The 20,841-nt window shown below is 38.6% G+C and overlaps 2 protein-coding genes and 1 long non-coding RNA gene across 5 annotated transcripts in view; 2 read left to right on the forward strand and 1 right to left on the reverse strand.

Moving 5' to 3' along the window:
- Positions 1-7,304, reverse strand: part of LOC111261849 (uncharacterized) — a 20,719-nt gene extending 13,415 nt beyond the window's left edge. The window contains exons 1-2 of the long non-coding RNA XR_002681243.2: positions 6,913-7,304; positions 274-836 (exon numbers count right to left, since the gene is read on the reverse strand). This is a non-coding gene — a long non-coding RNA (uncharacterized LOC111261849). The remainder of the gene's footprint in view (positions 1-273; positions 837-6,912) is intronic.
- Positions 2,650-15,560, forward strand: LOC111261845 (lysosomal acid phosphatase). 3 transcript variants are annotated; one of them, XM_022835665.2, is made up of 7 exons: positions 2,650-3,269; positions 6,072-6,265; positions 7,730-7,859; positions 8,010-8,245; positions 8,734-8,910; positions 13,096-13,248; positions 14,571-15,560. In XM_022835665.2, the coding sequence occupies exons 1-7, from the start codon at positions 3,241-3,243 to the stop codon at positions 14,777-14,779; spliced, it is 1,128 nt and encodes a 375-aa protein (XP_022691400.1). In that variant the 5' UTR covers positions 2,650-3,240; the 3' UTR covers positions 14,780-15,560. The 3 variants fall into 3 exon arrangements, with proteins under 3 accessions (XP_022691400.1, XP_022691401.1, XP_022691402.1); XM_022835666.2 differs by having other exon boundaries at positions 2,651-3,269; positions 6,016-6,265; XM_022835667.2 differs by having other exon boundaries at positions 2,651-3,269; positions 6,030-6,265.
- Positions 15,561-17,379: 1,819 nt separating this feature from the next.
- Positions 17,380-20,064, forward strand: Bka (FCF1 rRNA-processing protein Bka). Its single transcript, XM_022835674.2, has 6 exons — positions 17,380-17,631; positions 18,018-18,091; positions 18,534-18,599; positions 18,938-19,129; positions 19,417-19,534; positions 19,661-20,064. The coding sequence occupies exons 1-6, from the start codon at positions 17,629-17,631 to the stop codon at positions 19,805-19,807; spliced, it is 600 nt and encodes a 199-aa protein (XP_022691409.1). The 5' UTR covers positions 17,380-17,628; the 3' UTR covers positions 19,808-20,064.
- Positions 20,065-20,841: the final 777 nt, after the last annotated feature.

The following is a 20,841-nucleotide window of genomic DNA, read 5'->3' on the forward strand; positions in this document are numbered from 1 at the left end:
TTGCTTTTGATGTTCACAGCGGTTCATCATAATTCTATGAAAAACTGGAAGGGAATGAAAACAAAAGGAAAGGTTGCAATATTTTTTTGCTCCATTCATGTACGAAACTGTGATTTCTTTTAGGCGACCGGACCATCTGACGAATTGTGCAAAAAATATATAGATTTATATTAATTAGCCTTTTTTGGTATATTGTTAAATCTAATGCCCATATCAATAATACTGACAAATTATGTGTCAAATAGTTCGCAAGTATAAATTATCTATGCTTACATTATGCGGAGCGTGTCGCACTAAACGTTCGAGTCCCTGTTGCCGTCCGCACAGTGTATTATTATTAGTGCATCTACATCGGTCTTTATGATACCTATTTTTTCTGAAAGATGAAATTTTCGGCTTTTGTAAGGGAGCAGTAAATATTGACTGGGCTACTTCTGTTTCAGTCAGAAATAGCTCAGCAGCAGTCTGATGAATAGCTCACTGTTGTCCGATCTCGAGAATAGATCGGCCTACTTCTGTCGTTAACTGTATCTTCATGTTCATTTGAAGATTTTCTATAATACTGGCCAATAATACTGCCTGCATTGCTGTAGACAAGATTGACACCCATGTAGTTTCACACGTCATGATGCCAGTTTGCCATATTCCATAGCTGCTCTGTCGAATTCTACAGTTCATTATGAGAGTCCAGATAGACGCTTCACATATAAGTTTTCTTCCTGCTAGCATTTATTATACAGCATTTCCACATGGACATGTTTTCAAAAAATGTATGTCTCACTGTTTACACTCTCAAACGTGTATCCATGTGTAGAACTCGATGTACTTCCAGAGACCTGTAAGACATCCATTAGCATTCGGTGCAAAATAGTGCGCCCACTTTAGTATTGCTGTGATTAGATACATATAATCTCAGGGCGTTTTTAAGGCTAGGTAAAAAAAAGAAGAAAAAAAACGATCGCTCTGCAAGCTTGCTGGCCATTCTTTCTCGCTCCTGAATTACGCAACGATTTCCGTGACAAATAATTAGTGGATCACATTTGCCTTATATCATTGAATAATATTTGATGCGATAGCTGGCTGTACATAACATTTTTTGTAAATCTACTGACTGTATAACGAAATCCAACTTAGCGCATTTAGTATAGTTGTTTTGCGGTTCCATCTTGCCCTGGACTTACACTGGAAGTATTTTGCAACATCGCTAAACATGGAAAGTAGAAAAATTCCAATCGACGTAAAAGTCAAGTATAAAAGCTTCTTGGGAAGTTTAATTAACTGAAGTGATATTCGACTAGTTAGTCGAAACATCACCGCTTTTTACAACAAGGCAAACTTTGATTATTCCTGTTTCTCAAGTTAGGATTGTATCATCACTGAAGAGAACTGAGAACTTTCTAAAGAATGAAACTTGTCCTGTTCGTCAAACTGCTCGTCCAAGCGACTGAATCACATAGCTAGAAAAATGAAATCATATTCGCAAAATCGACTGCAAAACTTCAACAGGTTTATTGAACTCGGAAGAATCTCTGAAGTAGGAATAAGCGAAACGTCGCAATTGACCATATCAGCTAAACATAGTATAGGAAGACGAACTAGTTCAACATGAGCGACATCGCAGAGAGTAGCTATAATCAATTTTGCGGATGAAGCCAGCCAGCCATCATCAACTCTTACCACAAACCAGCGAGAATACGCTGGCCGACGGCCTTAAAGACGAAACGAACTTAACAAGAGTACACTCGCCAATTGTATTTACGTATACGGCTGTTGCTTTTGGCTAGATCGGACGCGGAAACGTCTTATCGGTAAGCAGCTTATTCGGGTGACAAAAGCATAGGCGAAAGAACTTGCTTCCGGTTTTAATACCGCAGTCATGTACACGGTTTCGGACTCGGTCTATCTTTACCGTAGATAACATGATATAGCACTTTAGTCAGACCCAGAGTTGACTTATTATTTGAACGTACAGAACGACTGACATAAGAGAACGTATAGTTTATTACGACTCCAACAGACAGGCAGACTACACAGCGAGTTTTGATTCGGCTAGATGTTTTTCGGTCGTATGAATAGAATCAACACAAAATACAGAAGTTTCGCAAGGCATGGGCCATTACGAGCAGCACTACTAATATGTACGTCATATGCATAGACGTCTCGAATTTTCGTGTAACTCTTTCTGGTTTCCTCTATCCAAAGTTTTCTTGAAACGTTCTTCTCTATTAAGCAAAATCAGCTATCTTTATACTTAAACAAGAGCCAACGTGTACTACAAGGACCGTAGTCGAATTCAAACCGAATATAAGTGCGTAAAACGTCTCAATTTTATCAGTTTTCTATCGACATCTTGCAGGTAGACGCATTGCTGTTATTACTGGTGCCGCTATCGTGGTCATCTTCACTGGCTGTTTTATTATCTTCCATTCGTTTCCACGATCGAATTTTATGGCCGAGTATCGAACGCAAGCTTTGAAAAAGCCGGCGTCAGGCGACGGCCAGCCCAACAATCGACGCGCGTCGTAGGAGTTACCTATAAAGTCGGGGAAAGGGGGACCAAGGGCAACCCTTACCACAGTACCACAAACTACGTCTATGCTAACGTTCACGTACAGCCCCCATGTAGTTTGTGTGGGGATAACTAGCAATTACTAATGGCACTTCAATATACGATGGCATGCATCTTATCGATAGATAGGCAGCATGAACGAAAATGTCGAACATCTCGTTAGAATATGCCAATCATCGAAGAAGAGCACATCGAAAACGCGATGCTTCTTGCCACTTCGCGAATCCAATGCTCTTTTGGCTAGTCATGCGGACGCTGCCATTAAGTTGAAAATTATCGACGAATCCTTAGACAAGAAGTTAGCCGTTGGCTATTAATCAGTTCCTACACTTGACTAGGGTGTAGAGTTCATTTCAAACTAAAAGCGCAAATGAGATCTTCGAAATTCGGTTCGATAGACGCACCCTGGCTAAGTAGTGCAGATTAAGAAATTGCCGAAAAGATCAGTATTGACCTTACATTCTATTACTGCGTAATGAGGTGGTGTTTTCAATTGTGGTATATTCGTAAATGTGGGCGCCGTCTGCGATTGTAATCGTTCTTACAGAGCTCAATGCTATAGCCTTGACCTCATACCTAACTTAAAGGCTTTGATGTCTGGTCGGGAGGCTCGATAGCCTAACTCCGCTGATGCTGTGCAACTACAACCTTATGCGTGCAATTTATTTTGGATGCAACAGAGGAAAAGAAAAACAGAATCGTAAGTAAAGTAATTATTGTATACAGATACGACTTCTGTATTTCTTTTGCATGTAAGGTATTACTCTACCTCTGTGTATAGATAGAAAAACTGAAAAGGGGTAAGCGACGAGAACCCTTTAGATTGACTGATGTCAGTCCACGCTACTTAAATCAAAAGCAAGAAAAAACTCTGTGCGACACAAGCGGGACATTGTAAATATATATGTCTATATAATTACACTTATTACTACATTACGTAGCTAGAAAACGATACGCGTACATAACGTATAAAAGAAACCGACTAACTCGATGAGAGTTTCACTTTATATGTGTTGTCGCCCCTGCCTCCAAGCGTCACAAACATCTGTGTTTTTCGAGAATGGTTTTTCACTCACCACGTGTGTACATTCAATCTGTATCTAAAGATACTGACTAGTTAATCATCAGTTACTTTCTTGATGAAGCCCTTAGTCGACGCCGTCATCAAATCGGTCAACAGGCACTAATTAAAACTGTTTTTAACGAGGTGATACATTATGTTCAGGGCGATCATTGGGCAGATAGTGAACTGCACGTTTTTTTCATATAAAACCGGAGTGCGAATCCCAGAAAAAGGTACTCCTCTACCCTCAGTAACTGAGATTTGTTTGATTTGATTGACAACTTCGCTTATTAAGTTATATTAGGGCATATTTTGTACGACACGTCGAAACGCGCTGCAATTTGGTCATAGATCACGCGTTTATATGTAGGTGACTAAGTAATGTGTGACGGCTTAAAGAAATATTTTTGCTATTTCTCTATTTAGATAATACAGTATATTTTAAAACAGCAGATTATGAAAAATCATCATAATATAACTTGAGTACGTAAACGATCGGTTGAAATCTTTACGCGCAAGTGAAATTACGACATTTTTAAAGACTCTTAGGAATTGTCCCGTTCTATTGTGAAGGATACATTACTAGCTAGACATATAATTGCCGGTAAGGGATGATTTTACGGGTGAATACCGTTCTTAGCGCCAAACTCCACTTGGTTCCCTTTGTCGCTAAGTGATCTTCAGAAAATCATAGACACACTGCGTTTTACCGCGATCCCGTGCATAGGTGATGTACTTCATAGTCGCGTAAATATAACTGCTGTATTCGAATAGACTCGCCCATTGTCGAATTTTATAAATACATACGTTAATAAAAAGTTAAGTAAGTGGTAGTAAGAAATGGTTCATAGAGCTGCGTTGACGGATCTGAAACTCTTTATTTTGTATGTCCTTCGGAGTGGATAGATATATTTGCCTAGCTGGTAGCGACTATTCATTTCTTGATAGAACTCAGTAGGTGACCTGTTTGCCTGCTAATACTAGGACCACATAGCAGTATAGGTTCGAACATACGTATTTAACGCATTTCGTTTAGTCGAAAGTCAACCATCTGGTGGAACAGTTATCAATGCAACAGAATACAATCAGCCATCATAACAATGTTATTATATGACACACAGATGCGTCAAATGTGGGCCAAGAAGCCTTAAGATAACATTAGCCTATGGCCAAAGCCATGTGATTGAATGAATCAACCATGTTATTACAACAGTGAAATAGTTGGTGGCGTGCCGGCAGTAGCGTATACCTAGCTACGTGTCTCTTATGATAGCGTAACTGGTTCAGAAAATGATAATCGATGCTATACTGCAAACCTCTGAAAAGACCAATTCATTACGTACGAGTATCCTGTTAGAGGTATTTTAACCTCGTCAGCGGCAATAAGATTCGGCCTATTGTCTTTCAAAATGATACAACAACATCGAACAATTAACTTCACAAAATGAAGCTAGTTGTCACATGCTGAGCACCATATGGTGACGCCTTCTACAGAAATTACGGATTGGCGGCGGAAGTCGATATCCGAGAATATGCCGAAACTGTTTGACCAATCGAATAGACCCTTAGTAATTGTAATAGAACCAATAGTATACTTTTTTGCCGATATACACTTGGCTTCAGAACGTTAAGATGGTCAGTATGTTGACAGAAAATAGTTGTATGTTTGCATCGTATTTGATTGTAGTACTAGGCCAGACTGGAACCAGCTGCATTTGGCAGACCTCTTTTTTCTGACGAACTCTGACAATCAGATACCAAGCAAAGCTTTCTGCGCACTTTAGTGACATTGAATTTAGGATCTAGATATTTAGGCCATTGCGTTTCTGAGTTCAGCTACTAACCCGGGAACTATCGAAAGAAGGCGATACTGTTTCATTTTATATGACACTTTCTGTGCGGACAAAATCATGACTGCATTAGAGTAACATACAGTACTCGTGTCGTGCCATTAGGGTCAAATCTAAAGGCGCACCTAAATGTGCAGGCTCATTTCTCCGGATGATGGCAGATGATACATCTACTAAGTAGAGATAAAAAAAAAAAAGACGACTGTATAGTCGTCCTGGCCGTGACCATTATACGGCTGGTATGATACCTTAGTGGTGACGTTACTCATCATTTTGTGTATTTTTTCTAGGTAAACGTTAAGATATATTTGGAGCACTATTTGCCAGTGAGTTACTATTATAATTACGGTGGTTAATATTCAAAAATATGAATGATTGTCAATATTGTTCAGTGTCTATGGACTCGTTTCGTTCGTACACGTGCTTTTGCAGGCACTTAGCTGTCTTACCATCGAAATCAAAATGATCGCGGCCTTAAATAGCATGCCTTTGTTAAAAAGCGCTACGCTACATAATAACATCTAGCGGTAAAGTTTTCACAATATAGGTAAAGAATTTCAAATACGGTTTCGCCTCGCAATCAACAAAGGCTGAAGCTTCAGATGGTAAGCTCAATCAGAGCACATGGCGACGAGCCAGTTTCGCTTTTTGTTGTTCATCGACACTCTGTTCGAGCGCCTATGTGCTATCCACCGGGGGACGGCGTGTATCTGTCCCGCAACAACTTTCCACGTGGACCTAGTTATCTTACGGACGTAGGAATTAAAAGAAGCCTCCAAGTTGGTAAGTTATTGCATTAACAAACTCCAAACACAATCCTATATGTTATAATGCGTATATATTTATATATTAAAACGACTGTGAGCGCTGTTGGCAAACTTTAAGAAACAGCAAAACCTAACACGAGCATAGTGCAATTCTCTTGTAAGTATATTGGATATTGTCTGTACCTAGCCTTATGCATGAACCTTAGTTCGGCAACGGTGATGGAGCTTTTCAAGCTGCAGTAAGTTATGTAATTCGTAGTTGGCCTACTACAGTCATAACAGCGAATTTGAACCATGATGGAAAACAAGATAAGTAGCCTTATTATTCATATCATCTTCAGTTTATAGAAAAAGTCCGAATATATTTGCTATTTATAACGCTTCATATGATAGCATGGCAAGCTGTAGAATAGGGCATACTCTTTTCGTATTGCGTTAGCTATATCGTAAATGCAAAAGTGGGGAGAAATTATGAAATGATACCAAGATCAATACGCTACCTTATCTACTATATCTCTCTCGCTATCCATAAACAACAACTATAGACCTATTAATATACATCTAATACACATATCTCCGCCAAAAATGAATTGTACGAACAGGATAATTGTTAATGTTTACCCAGATGATATCAAAATGTTGTTGCCATGGGCAAAAATTTACCTTTATTTTGCTGACAAGATGCCTCGACGTGGAACTGTTGATTCAGTCATACAGCGAACGTATAGCGCATGTCTAGTATTTTTCTGCCGCGAACAGTTCAAAAATTCAGTTTGATACTGCGAACTTCCATGATTCGCAGAACTGAGGAGCTATAATGAAAATCGTTTCGTTGTTATATTGTACGTGACAAGAGCTCCTAGGCTCGGCTAATAAATACATTTCAGCTATTGCCTTTGAAATTCATATATCTAGTCTAAACAAATGATCACTGAGGTATTCGTGAGGACTGTATTTTCGTGTACAACATTTAGGATGACCAATGCAGCAAGGGCGATATTGGTACAAGCAAATTACTTGTGAATAAACTTTTGCCTTGTAAAAGTGTTAAGTGAGGTAAGTTAAGCATAAATCTATATCTTTGCTAACCAAAAGTAACTAATTTACCGATTTTTTATCGTAGCCGTCGTATGCCAAATCGAGGTGTTTCGTCTTTATCGGAACGGCTGTTGTAAAACAACTTTCAATGATAAGAGCAATGGTAAAGGGAAGCTTACAATGGTCATCAAAATAGAGAAACATGCCGAATAAAAATTCTAGACTCGCTTCGATACACAACGAGTACCATTGTTAACATTAGTACGAACAGCATTTCACGGACTTTCGATTCGATAACACAGTGTCAGATAAGATAAGAGTCTATTTTAGTCACAAAGATATGGGAGCGGAAACATACGTGAACGAATATGTTGAAGCATAGACATCTTTGGATAACCGGCGGCAGAATTTGAGTTCAGAAATAAATCTGGAAATGTTTTAGGAAAGATTTGGAAGCGTTGGTTTCCACAGTTCATCACGGGCAACCCACGTGAGGTATGGGCACGTTCATCGGAGGCGTATCGTTGTGCTGAGACGTGCAATACACTTCTCTATGCTCTCTACTCATCCAAGTAGGTCCAGTGACGCCCGCAGCGATAGGGTATTCAATGCAATAATATCATTACTATATAAATCAACATGAGTATATACGAAAATTTACACAATGTAAGTGACGTTAGCAGCAAAGAGTTACTCAGAAGAGCTGTTTTGTCTGTTTTCAGATCTAATTATCAGCCAATTTCAGTTATCGTGCCTCCAGAAAATCAAGACAAATACATAGGTTCAAATAGTCTTTCCGATGAGGAACTCTTTCGTTACATGGAAAATCACATAGACACCGAAGTGCACACCAAGGATGGTAAAGCGGTCACCGTCAGAAACGTTCTCGACTTCGTCAAAATTCAGATGAACCTAGAGAAGGATACTAATGACTATAACATGTTCATCTATCTTGACGGTATGCTTATGCCAAGGATGCTGAAATTACGCATGAAATTTTGGTGGCAAAAAGCCACATCTCCTGTCTGTGTACTTTTTAGACTAATTACATTTGTCTTCATGCAAAAAAAAAATCAATACCAGTGAGCGGCAAGAAGTTAGGCATACAAAAAGCTCTCGATTGTAAACGTACTGTTTAGAATAACCAGTCATTTAAAATATATCCATATCAACGTTTACATTGTATGAAGCAAACATTAGTATCCAATCTGATCTGATTTGATTATAGAACCTATTTCTTTGAACTGTACAGATCTGTGCATACTAAAATATCTCAGGAAAATCTTGAAAATTATTTTCAATAAGTATAAGAATTTAGAGGAACAACATAGAAGCATGAAGTTGCAGTTTCCATAATGACATGAAATCTGGAGAGTTTTCCCTCTCCGGTGGAAAGTGTCACTGTTTATAAGACCGTACATCTATAAGCAAGGTTTTCCACTTCAGGGTTGAGCTCGTTGGAATACAATAAATTAGCGCAGCCTCCATGGTACACGAAAAACAGAAAAGTGATCGACGCCGCGTATAATATCCTATACCATCAACTGACAGTTACGTTGCGGCCATTTTATGGATACTACCTCTTAAAAGGGGTAGCCGACAGGATATGCCTTGTTAGAGATGGTAAGTAATGCTTAATAGTAGATAGATAGAGACAACAATATCAGGGAAACTTTTAATCGCCGAAACAATTGCTAATGCGCTTGTCTGTATGCTAGCTAGGAAATAAGGTGCCTCGAATATAGAAATAAGCGTATCAAGTACTTAGAAGACGTAACACTGAAGAATCTATATGAATTAGATCGAAGTGTGCAGTTTACCGAATCTAAAGTCCTACAACGCACCTCTCCTACCATTTACTCCTGTCATACACATACCTATATATACATGTATATATCATAGCGATGTGAATCAATATTCCGATTTGGCAACGATGTCCAACCAGGCATAGGGGTATCACTTGGACAGATTCGTTTACTTGCAGTTTGGCTAGACCGTATCTATCGCCACTCTAATGATGATAACTGATAACAGTACTACGTCGGCATTCTCTCTCGTGTAATTAGTACTTACCATAATCTGTCATGGGGAAAATCTAATAGAAATGAAAAAAACAACAGCTACAGTTTTATCCGTCGTGTCTATATGGAGCTAGCCCTACAGTATAATTTCATAAAACAAGATATATCGACGCCGACTTCATAGACTGCTGCATGGCTGGACGAAATTTAACCAGCAAAGTATTCGGGAAAAATTTCTTTGAGATAGTAACACTTGTATATGCTATGCGAACTAGACCCTCCTCAAATGCGTCAGGCTTATCTATTACGGAGACTAACACGTAACCTTACGATCGGCAGTCGGGCTTACGAATAAAAGATAGCTTCTTCTAATGCTAACTCTTCAACTAAGGTCGCCAGGCATCCGTGTTTCCTTGCGTTAGTACGTCCATCTTTAATTAGATCGGTCAATCAGATTTTCAGCTAGATACTGCCAACCCAACTCTGTAACGAAGGAATAACCACAACACAGCGAAATTTTGCTAACTGATCGAGAACCAGCTTATGGTGTCTCTTCAATTTAGCAATTATTTTATTGACAGCTTTACTTAGGTGCGCCTTTCTTCCTAGCTTTGTTTACGTACATCTTTATCTACTATATATAATCGTTGGTTACTGGACTTGGTCGGCGAACTTATATTATTAACGATAGCTTCCAGCCAAAATTAGCATTGCCACATTCAAGTAGGTTTTACAGTTCTGGAAGATATTCCTCCCAAAAGGCTTTCATAAGGAACTGCTGCAGCCAGCCTTAGCGAGTATCTCGAAGGAAAAGGGGTTCGACGACTTAACATCCACTTCTATGTCATGTATTTTTCATTTACGTGAACCTTTTTCAACATGTTTCGATGATCTCGCTTTGATGTTCTCTGCCAGGACGCAACTATACGTCACGACATCCATGGCAGTATCTAACTGACAGCCGCAAAGATGAATTACCTTTCTGCTGTACCTCATTCGAAATCGACGTTTATTTTGTTGTTATCGAGCTGAGCGTTGTCTCTCAAGATTTAGCTAGATTCTAACTAAAGCGATACGATCTATTCGAACACATATGATCCATGAATTCATCGTGTCGGCGCAGAGAAAACTCATTCGTAGCGTTTTTCTTCAACCAAGAATCCTTTATGCTTTCATATGCTCTGCTTATATTACATTATAATTGTTTTCAAACTCTGTACAAATATACATCGTCGGTTACTAGAAGCTGCCCAGTGTTCAACCTGTTTAGATTAGAATATTCTACAGGGATTCGTATTCCAGGTCTACTACACTTACTGTTAGCTTGTTTACATCGTACATTACCTAGGCTTGCCCTGAACATGTCTTTGGCTTCTCCAAATACTAAATAAGTTGGTAAACTTTTACGCCCGCCACAAGCCGGAACAGCTTCGGAAACTGCGTGGCCATCTTACCTTGTTGTCTACCGGCAGCGCTTTTCGAAGATAGTTTGTCGTTCGCATTTGAACGGGTCAGATTGTCTTAAGCGCATTACTACAAAAATGTAGCTAAAGGTAACGCAAGCGTCGCAAGGCGTACACGCCTCGGATAGGATAGTTGCTTTCAAATGCCCTGCAAAACGATTATGGGTGATGAAAGTTATCTATTCTACGTGATTAAAAAAACGTTAATAGTAAACTGAACCTAAAACCGCTTCCTTCCACCGCTATATCGACTCCTGCTCAAGAGCTTCCTGCTCGCTTCGAACTTTCGTGACGAAGTCTTTGATAATCTTATCATCGTCTATGGGTTGTATACCACACTTAATATTTGCTAACTTCGCCCGAAGGTACGAGCGCTTTTCTTTCAAGAATTCTTTGGCGTGAAGAGCACCACGTTCTTCAGCTTTGGCTGTCAGCACTACCCGAACCGCCTCTTGCAGCACCTGCGTAATACTCACTGGACCTGATTTTGCCGGCAGCAACATTTTACGAAGGTCTTCGACGCCGGCCGCATGAAGTGAACGGCGTTGCCTTTCAAGTTCCCGACGTACAGTTCGTCTGCCGCCTCGGACGCATGCCGCCCCGTCGGCGGGGTCATTCCCACGAGAGCCTACTACGGCTTGCAGACTACTTTTGGACGTAATACTATTTTGTTGTGTTGTTGTATGTGAGCAGGCTACACATGCTGTCACTGTTGTTGGAAGCACCTTGATACAGGTTTTGGCGGCAAGAGAGACGCTGCGCGAGACTACAACAGGACTGCGTTGCTCCCGGAGGGTCTGGTAGTGCTGGTTGTGTTCATATTGGCTAAGGCCTTTGTTGTTTGTAATGTTTACAACAGGTCCCGTCACAATAGAATTACAAAAATCTCTTGACAATTCTGCTATTGCAGTGCCACACATGTTTATCGCTGTTATCGTTCGATCAGCTTTGACGCGATAAATCATATGGCCCTAAAGACCACACGTGCTGGTTTTCGGGCTTCGTCGTAGAAGGCCTGCTAACGAGTCAACTGTTTTATAAAGACAGCTGCGTGATACTAGATGCTTGCGAGAATCGACCAATTTTGTTTTGATGTAGATTTTTATGCATGCGTTGCCTCCCCCTATTCACGATGATCTATAGGAAATGGATACATCTTCGAAAAATAAAGACATCTTGAATATCTAACAGGGTAGGTGTTGCCTGCTTGGGGAGTTAAACTTTCTTATGTCGGGACCAAATACAGAACGATATAGACTATTGTGTATGTTTTGGCGGCAAATACTGTCGAAGTGAAAAAATAGACTAGGTTCTGCTCGTGCACTATCTATGCAGATTTGTCATAGAGATGCATAGTGGTTAAGAAAGATTAACGTAGGCTACACCGGTAAATTTTTCCAGCACGCTTGTGCACCCTCGTTCTGCTAAACCTTTGCTTGGATAAGCTCTACTTCCACTTCAAAACGAATTAAAACCTCGTACAAATACAGATGACGCTTCTAGAGTTGGGATGTAAGAGAACGCTTTTTGGCTGGCTTTCACTTCTGCTGCGGCATAATGTGGAATCCAAGAGACCGATGAGGGGAGCTAGAAGTTTTTGTCAGTGTGGATTGGGAATCCGCTGTCGTCGAAAAAGCGCACAGCTTTTTCATCGTCACTTTAGCGCTTACGAAGCCATCTGCAATCGCATTTTTGCATATGGCCTATCACAGTGTAGATGGACATGTTGTGTGTCTACTGATGGAATTTAAACTCTAAGCAGTAACTTATATATTTAGAATATTTAATCATCGAACTGTAGCTAGTGTCTTGGGGAGTCGCACACATATGAAGTACGTTGGCAGGCATGCTTCAGTTTGCATGGCTTTTTTTTAAAATAATACATCGTTATGTGGAAATTCAGATGTCCAATCACCAATAGGTCATATCGAAATCGAATGAAATCACTGTTATAATTGAATAGCTGTAATCAGTTAGTACCCACAATGTAGATGAAGCCCGTTTTGTAGAACCCTAGTGTAGTTAATAGCTAAGTTCTGCGTGTAAACTATCCTATAGAAAGAATGAGTGGGCTCAGTGCGGGAAGAGTTTCGCTAGCCCCTAGTCGACTCATTCGAACGGTTTCGTAAGAATCGCTTTCAGTAAACTTAGCAATGATTTGTGCACAATTCAACCCTGGCGTGATATGCTGGGCTGTGGGGTCGATGAAACCAGAGACAGATCCATGTCTAAACACGTTTGCAATGCGCTATGAATGTGGTTACACAGCGATTGAATGACCAAACAACTAAGTTGAAAAATTAAATAATTTTGCACGACTTCAGGCAAAGCAAAGTTCGGTGAACGAGTGAATTTATTCAGTTTTCACGATTTTTCCGTGTCTGCCGTCCTGACTGCCCTCGATGAATCGTTCCACGAATTTAGACCGCACTTTTTGAGTGCGGTTTTCTTTGAGCTGTACCGAAGGCCCAAAGACGGTAAGATTTTTGGTGTCCTGTTTTTTCTTCTTGTTTTGGAAACGAGTTATTGTTAATAGTTAGTTTGATTCATGGACCCATCGTTTGAGAGACTGATGTACGGGCACATCGCCCAAGATCACGAGAATGGTGATAATGACGATGATATGATCAATCATGTATGCGCCCGACAGAGAATAATACATTGATTATTTATTTTGTTTTATTTTAATTGCTGAATATTACTCCTGTAAAAAATGGTTGTGCATTGATGCGTCTTCATTGGTGAATTAATGCTAGCATTGTTTTCAGCCTTTTTTGTTTTATTATCCTTTAATATGTCCAGATGCAGACTTCAATGACCGGAAAAAATCCGCACACAATATTCCTATTAATGATAATGATTCCTTATTATAATGTCATTATTGGCGTGTCAATAATTTTGTTACAACAAAAGAGTGTGGATCTTTCTGGAAAGACAAAAAAAAGTCTGTATCTGGCTTGAAATGATATAGAGCTACACACTTTTACGCTACCATTCGCTGGGAATATCCGTAAAAATCTAATTACAATTCAATCTAATAACAATTAATCATATATGATTACATCGTGAAATGATATCTGCTTGTTCAAACACCAACACTCTGCGTTGTCTGAGATGTCCAGTTATGAAGCCCACTTTTCTGGCACATGAAACTTGCGTTTTTCACGCAGAGGTTGACAAAAGCTAATTTTTTATTTAAAAAAAAAGACCGGTAGGAACCTACTGAAGTGAAGATCAAGTAGAATGTTTAGGAGCAATGGGAGGCAATTGTGAACCGAGAATGCACCATAATTCAACGCCCCTTTTTCTACCAATAATTTCTATACGAGTTCGATTATTCTCTACATAGTCCTTACCGTTGTATCTACTAATTGTCGCCAAAGTAGCACGTGCTCGTAACCGGCTTTTTTGTTTAATCGATTAGATTTTACGTCCATTGCACCGACACAAAATTCTGCTAGAATATAGTTGAGTCCTAGAAAGGAGTTATTTTGCAGAATACTAGTCTCAGTATGCAATATTGTATTTCAGTCTGGATAAAACGCTCGGTTCTAGTAAGTGGGCTAGGTAACTATGATCTTTCGATAGCTGCGAAACCAGAGCTGTCCTTCGCCTCCGCTGAGGAGGCATGTCCGGGCCTAGATTATTCTTGCGCTTGCGCGCTAGTTCATATCAATTTCATGCAAACGAATTTCAAAAAGAAATACATAACAGTAGTAATAGTAACGGTATTAGCCGTAATAAAATCTTACCTAAGGTGACCCACACTGTATTAGCACTATTTGATATTCGTCCACAGATCTTCATTACATGATGGTGTCCTGGAGCGAGGGCCTAGACACGAACGGATCATATGCCTCACGGAAGCCCTTACCGCTCACCTGGAACGGCGGATCCAATCGTGTTAAACTCGATGATTTCTTACCTCGATTGCAAGACAATACATACAGCGACTATATGAAGAAAAACGCTCTCTTGGGCTATACAGGAGAGGACGCTTTCGTGTAAAATGAGCATCATTCATATCGATTTTGATAAAACTAGTTGTTGAGCTGAGCTTTTAAGCACAGCTTGGATAACTATTTTACACGGCTGAGATATTAGATGGAAATCCGTGGAATGAATGGTTTTATCCTATTCCCTAGATTTTACGTGAAAGAAGTTAACTGTGAATTCGTTGGAAACATTTAGATCCATCTGAGGTTGGCTGGCCCCCAAGTCCTTACTCGGGATTAGGAGATATATCATAAAGCTTGTTTTAAATGTTAAAAAAAAAAACATAAAAAAATGTTTCGAGTTACTGCTGTTATGCATAAGATCTACCTACAAATTCTACTGCTTCAATGGAAGGATCCTACCTAAAGCAGTGACGAACAGCTGGTCATCGTGCTCTCGAGGATAAACTAATGGTACATAGGTCATAACTATGTTTATGGCCTATTCTTTACAAAATAATTTGAAATGGATATTTTCAAAATACGCATTAACAGATGCATTACACTTAATCTAGATGACTTTGGCAAGAAAAAAAACGGACTCTTTTGCCTTAATTGATGCTGGCAACCAGTATTAATTGTATGTTTAACCATTGGTGATAACGTTAACGCAACTAGTAGACTCAACGTTCCCACCGGCTGATCATATTTTCTTATTAGATGATTAAATCTTTTTTCAACAAAAATTTTACCAATTCTGGGCCTCGCCACTGTGTTAACATTAATATAAAACACCTTGGAAATGTAACTCGATGTGCAATAAAATGTTTCACAATATACAGAATAGATTATTATATGCTGAGGTTGTTTTTATTTCTGTTGCCTTGGGGAATGCTGTGATGTGCGATTTACATTGTTTAGGGGTTGTTGCCCAAACTGAGGGGATGATTTATGTTTTGGGTCGTCCGAAGGTTATTCCTTCTTATAAAGGCGATCGATTTCTACTCGCACCATAAAAACTTTATCGTTGTTTTCTAATCGTTAAGATGATGCTAATGAAGGTAGATCAGTCTTCACCTGAGAACTTACGTCCTAAGACTATATTTGGAAATTCTGTCAAGACAGAAAACAAATTGTTTACTTTTGGGTTCGTGCGGGCCATTTTTACGCGTACGGTTGCGTACGAGATCTCCAGCGTCACTCTGACATTTTTCCAGATTTGTTATGTATGCACATCGAATCCCCGTCAGCCGTCTGTCACGGATAGACTCGTCTATCCCGATTAATAGTTCCAAAATAGGAGCTGGAAGCTGCGAAACAGATATAATCAATAGCGTATACAGTAGAAGTTAAGGTACGTTTAATTAACGAATTGTCACTGTGACTTCATGCACATCAAACTCAATGTCCTTGTAATCACTAAGAATTATCCTAGCTTTTGGTTGCCGAGACGCGACGACAGTCTCATATGCGAGAAATAGTCAATAATGTAATTGTTTATTGCACGACTCTCAGCCTAGAGAGTTCCCAAGCTTATGGCTGTAAAGTTCCCTTGGACACTACTGTTGAAGACATAACCTTTAAATGTGTGTCCGACAGACAATATTCATGACAACAGCTCCTTACTGCTCTTCCTTTGTCAAAAAAAGTATCTCTGAAATTAACCTACTGCGCATGTTCAGTCTTGAAGACATGATACATTCAGTATCAGCGTATAATACCAGCGTCGTTATCGCTTTAGCCATCGCCCTATGAGCAGAGCGAAGTGCACTGCTCTACTTACAATAACCATTCTCGTACTTTTTAACCAAAAAGGAAGCATTTATAGACCAAAAGTCACAGATGCATGTATGTACCATGCGACATTCAATCGTGTTTTGAAGTAAAAAGATTACAACGGGGTTTGTCGTACTAACAGAACGCTGGCGAACAACTGGTTCCATGAATCGAACAACGTCAGTTAAAATGAGAAGCGCCAGTACCATATTTCCCAAGCCTAAGAATATATATTTCACATTAATACGTGCACGTAGAATCTAAGCAGTAATAGTAAGCTGCAATATGGACTAGCAGGAGCTCCGTCAATTAGTAGAAGGTTTAAATTCGCCAGTCCAAATTATTGCCAATTAACAGTTCTTTTTTTTTTTGTAAATACATTCACTATACATAGTATACTGTATTTCAAAAAAGAAAAACAAACAAATATTTTACAGTACCTATTACATATATATGTATATATAGATATATAAAATCAGGGATTAAATGTATATGAAGCATACTTTGCCGTCCTTTAAGGAAATTGTCAATCTATATATATATATGTACATGAATAGAAGCAAAAAATATTTCATACAAGATCATTTTTGGGAACTGCTGGCGTTAATTTTCGATAGGATGACGTAATTTTCCTCCTTAAATGACAACGAGTATGGCATACGTAGATAGAATGAGAAACGCCTAAGTACGTACTAAGGATATCAATGATCTTTTGCTCTCAATCTATGTGTTATTCATGTCTTGTTCCTTGGAAGATACATGGATACTACGCGAAAGCCCTTTGAGTCAAACGAGATCTGAGAACTACAATAGCTCCAAAATGTACTATCGCCCGCTACTAAGCATGTGCTCAAACAGAAACCATGATCAGGAACCCTCTCCACCAAAGTCAAAACAATGGCCCACGTGCGCCTAGGCTGGCCGATCGAGAGTTCCATTTCGCATTGCATTCACCAGCTGCAATAAGTTATGCTTGAATACGAATGAAAATACGAATAAACGGAGTGGATTTATCATTGTGTCAGCTACGCAGCTGCTAGTGCTCCAACTTGCCGCAATATAGCTAAACTCACAAAATAGCCTTAGAAAGAGTGAATTAATTAGTGGAATTGATCGGTGTAATTGAAAAACACAGTAACTTTTGAAATGGTGCATAAGTATTTAATAATTATTTGTTGCTTTGACATAGCATTTGCTACCTATTGGTGTACAAGTGTTTTTAGTAATTATAATAATATTATATTGTTACTTATACGTCTGACAGCAGCGAAGTTTTGTTATTTGTAAAATGACTAAGACGACAATAGGGAGGAATGTTCCCGTAACGGCTGCAGCTAAAAAAAAAAACAGGTCGTAGGCAAACCTGCTTCTGATCCCTATTCGAAGAAAATCATAATTTACTGTCCATACACCTATTTTTTTTTACTAAACCTTTTATTAATAGATCGTGTGTTAATTGAGTGCAAGCTTCTTTCAAAAATAGTTTCACCTAAACTCAACTATGTCGTAACCAAATAAATCATTTGTTTTAACAGGGAAAGTTAAAGAAGAAACAGGCAAACAAGTTTGCTGCCATGAAACGGATGATCAGTCTTTCCGATCAAAGAATGTAAGTCATATTTTACCTCATAGACCACATTGAGCACTTTTATATGGCGCGATGTAGTTTTTATGGGTTTCCGTGTTAATGAAATTAGCCAATGAGCCTGGTTTCTCTTATTAAAAAATGCATATTAATTACATGCAAGAATTGATCGCTTTTATTTTCCTGGGCTTGAATATAATGACTATATGTGCAATCAGTTTATGCATGATTCTTGAATCCAGACATAATAATTGCTCGTACAACTTGTGTGAACAAAGATAGATATTTTATCATAACTGTTTCTTTTCTTTTTCATAGAAACAGGGTTTTATTATGAATGATTTTAATACAAAAGGAAAACGACACTGCAATAATCAAAATATTGAAGAATATCCACATTATGGGTAATTTTTTTTGCGTTTTACCATAAGGCAGACTAACAATCGCTAATTTTCTTGCCTTTTAGTAAGGAGAAAGACAGATTCAAGAAACCCAAGAAAGAGAAACCTGACGAGCTCAAAGTGAGGGAAGTGTAAGTATAAAACGAGACCTTACCGTAATGAGCCAATCCAACTTTCGATGTTTTGTTAATGCTTAATAAGTGCTATGTGTCGCGCAGTCGGCGTTGAACTAGTGCTTTTGGGTTTTTTACGACAACCTGCCGTATGACAATCTAAATGCAATTAAATAATAATACCGTTCCTCGAGGTTGTTGAAAACACGATTTCTTAATTACGTGGACCTTCACTGGTACACTTGGCTTTTATCGAAGGCAACGTTTAAAACAGATGATTGTCATACGAGAGTTCAATTTTTATGCAGGATTATTTATAATAATGCATTGTGTGTTGCTTCATGTGGTATCTATAGGGCACAATATTCATCCGCACTATACTTCAAATATAACGAACAGCTGGGACCGCCGTATCGCGTGTTAATGGATACGAACTTTATTAATTTCTCAGTGCTTCACAAACTCGACATTGTGCAAGCTATGATGGATTGTCTGTACGCTAAATGTATCCCGTATATCACCGACTGCGTCATGGGCGAATTAGAAAGGTAGAAAATCAAAATATGCTAAATCCAATTACTATAATACAATCATGAAATACGTGCTTTGCTGCACTGATTGTATAACGATATGCTCGATTCTTTTCGGTATGCAGCATTGATAGATTTAATCTAGTATCACTGAGAAACTCTTTGATACCCAACAGTGCAATAAATCCAAGGTTGAGAAATATGAAGGCTGCTGATCGTGGCAAGTGGGCACATATGTCCCACGAACGTAAACTGGACAAAACAATATATGCAAGCGAGGCTAATATGTACCTTATTTTGGCCAGGTTGGGTACGAAGTATCGCGTAGCACTTCGCATTGCTAGAGATCCGCGGTTCGAACGACTAACATGCTCACACAAGGGCATTTACGCGGATGACTGTCTAATCAAACGAATAACAGAGGTAAGGAGTGTATACGTGATTTCGTTTAGTTTTTTTCATTACTCACAATTGTTACATTCTGATTTTTTTAATTTATACAATGTTCGATCAATATTTTTATTGAAAATGTGATTTCTATATTTCCAGCACAAATGCTATATCGTTGGGACGTGCGACAAAGACTTAAAACGGAGAATTCGTAAAATACCCGGAGTGCCGATTATGTACATTGTAGATAAACGCTACACAATTGAACGGATGCCAGATGCATACGGAGCTCCCAAAAACAAATAGGGCATTTCATAAATAAAATACGAGTTTCCTATAGGTGTACCCAAGCTATTTGAACAAAGACAATTTAAACAAAGAAACAGCAAATTTTCGCAAAGAAAGATTCAACGTTGTTAAGATTAATTATTGTGTACATGTACATACGTAAAAAATAATGCGTGTTATGATTTAAACGTTGTAACGATATATAACATAACCAATGAAGGTCTGTGGTTTACATTAAATATGAAATAAATGAGATCAGCCAAAAATAATTCTTAGTTCTGTTTATTCATTTCAGTAATTAGGAAAGTACCCTCACTCGGGCACTTCGATTTGGCTAATTATTGCTTTGTAGGTAGTACATAGGTAGTAGTTTGTAGGAGGTTCCCAATAGCAGCAGAACAGTCGGAATTATAAAGATTTTTACCGTTTGGTCAAAAACATTTCATTCTTTAACAAAACGGTGCCCCGTAAAGAATTGTGTTGTTATTAGCCCCATTGTCGACATAATATAGTTAATTCAAAACTAACGTTCCTAACTAATTTAACCCCATGTTTGTGCCCCATAATTCTTTCTTATACCCTAATGTAATAATGGTAAAACGGCGTCTTTAATTGTAAATAAATAGTTGTGCCGATATAAAAACGGCCATTAATTACATAATGGTGTCGGTTTTTGCATAACACTAATAGAAATAAAAGACCAGGGACAAACATTCTTATTTGGAAATTTGCATCGTTATATAACCCTCAACAACTCTCAAATTAAACGTATTTTTGTTCGGAATATTAATAAAAAAGGAAAATCTGTTCAAAAGTTTTAAACGCTTCTGTAACGTAAAATAACGTCATATTATGAAATGATAAAAAAGATAATACGTAAGACGCACTTATGCTAAATATGGAATCGAACAAATATCCGTACTGAATTAAACATTTTTTTTTCTCCAAATGCAATATAATTCAATGTATGCAGCCGTTTCCCATGGAAAACTGCGTTTTAATAGGCGCATGTTTTGTTTCCTTTTGAGAACTAGAGAAAATGTTGTTAGCAA

Source organism: Varroa jacobsoni, unplaced genomic scaffold (assembly GCF_002532875.2).
Source record: "Varroa jacobsoni isolate VJ856 unplaced genomic scaffold, vjacob_1.0 scaffold_601, whole genome shotgun sequence".
In the NCBI taxonomy this organism is placed as follows: domain Eukaryota; kingdom Metazoa; phylum Arthropoda; class Arachnida; order Mesostigmata; family Varroidae; genus Varroa; species Varroa jacobsoni.

What these genes read in the sequence shown, in the direction of transcription:
- LOC111261845 (XM_022835665.2), top strand. Translation starts at nt 3,241, where the DNA reads ATGCAACAGAGGAAAAGAAAAACAGAATC. An exon ending in CATGTTCATCTATCTTGACG is followed by an intron (nt 8,246 to 8,733) that starts GTATGCTTATGC and finishes TTTCCACTTCAG; the next exon opens with GGTTGAGCTCGTTGGAATAC. An exon ending in GTACCGAAGGCCCAAAGACG is followed by an intron (nt 13,249 to 14,570) that starts GTAAGATTTTTG and finishes ATTCGTCCACAG; the next exon opens with ATCTTCATTACATGATGGTG.
- Bka (XM_022835674.2), top strand. An exon ending in GAGCTCAAAGTGAGGGAAGT is followed by an intron (nt 18,600 to 18,937) that starts GTAAGTATAAAA and finishes TGGTATCTATAG; the next exon opens with GGCACAATATTCATCCGCAC. An exon ending in GTCATGGGCGAATTAGAAAG is followed by an intron (nt 19,130 to 19,416) that starts GTAGAAAATCAA and finishes TATTTTGGCCAG; the next exon opens with GTTGGGTACGAAGTATCGCG.